General features: G+C 38.2%; 1 protein-coding gene across 1 annotated transcript; it reads left to right on the top strand.

Moving 5' to 3' along the window:
- Positions 1–599: 599 nt before the first annotated feature.
- Positions 600–1013, top strand: LOC149770179 (protein CFDP2-like). Its single transcript, XM_089949276.1, has one exon. It carries the CDS (start codon positions 600–602, stop codon positions 1011–1013), a length of 414 nt encoding a protein of 137 aa, XP_089805402.1.
- The last annotated feature ends 232 nt before the right edge of the window (positions 1014–1245 follow it).

Below are 1245 nucleotides of genomic sequence, written 5' to 3'. Positions count from 1 at the left end.
TACATTTATCACTGGGGAAAACCTATAAATGCAGAACCCAATTTGTATTAACAAAATGAAAACAAATGTCTACTCAAGATGATCTTAGGAAGACATCTCCGTGTGATTTTAAGTGGAATCATTTGATCGGCTTACTTGTACCGGTCAGATGTATTTCATCCACATCGAAAATGACGAACATTTAGCAGGTTAGTGCTGCAAACAAAATTGTCTTATAAAGCATTTATTCAAATGAAGGAGCCATGATTGTGTATGGTCCTGTCCTTTCGGTCTTTACAATTTGGATTTATATGTAAATGCTTGGTAGATCTTTTGGAAAGTGTCTGACGAGGTATCACAGAGACCTGTCTAGAGATGACATTTTTGCGCCTCTGTCTTTTTTTTTAATGGCAGGTATATTATGATATATGGTGATTATAAAATTGATGCATAACGATTATAAAGTCAGTCTATTATGAGATCCAACCAAACTGTGCAGACATTGTTCTGTCGTTTTCAGTGAGAAGGATATCTTTAATATTTGGACTCTCGCATTCTGAAGAAACTTCAGTAGCATACTATAAAATACGAGAATGTACTAGACTGCAAACCTTGCTCAGATGGTGAAGGAGTTTGATACATACAATCTTGACTTCCTTGGAATTAGTGAAGCAAGATGGACGGGAACAGGGAAGAAGAAGTTAGCATCAGGACACACCATTCCATTTTCCGGATTATCAGATGATCAGCAAACCGAAGGAGTTGCTTTAATCATCAGCAACACGATGGTAAGGGCATTGTTGGAGGCGGAACCGCTTGGACCAGGTCTCCTCAACATTATGTTTAACTCCAAATACACCAAGATGACAGCGATGGTATGCTATGTGCCAATATATGATACATCAGAAACAGATAAAGACAACTTCTATGAGCAGCTGCGGGCAGTAATCGAGAACGTTAAACTCATATACTGCTGGTTATTGGAGACAGGAATGCCAGAGTTAAGGACAACAATAGAGGAACAAAATGAGTGATGGGAAGAAATTGCTTCGGAACCATCAAAGATAACGGTGAGCGGCTGGACATAGGACACAATTAATTTTACTATATTATCTTCATTTGTTTCTCAGTACTGACCTTTCCACTGTGTGACAATCAATACAAATCATATGTTAATCTAAATACCTTCAAAGATGACATCACGGTGAAGTTCTCGTCAAAGGTTGACCTGCTCTTTTTTTAGATGCTGGACTGTCAACATAGCAG

The sequence above is a fragment of the Sinohyriopsis cumingii genome, unplaced genomic scaffold (assembly GCF_028554795.1).
Source record: "Sinohyriopsis cumingii isolate HCF-2022 unplaced genomic scaffold, ASM2855479v2 utg002530l, whole genome shotgun sequence".
In the NCBI taxonomy this organism is placed as follows: Eukaryota; Metazoa; Mollusca; class Bivalvia; order Unionida; family Unionidae; genus Sinohyriopsis; species Sinohyriopsis cumingii.
This window is presented reverse-complemented; position numbering and strand designations above follow the sequence as displayed.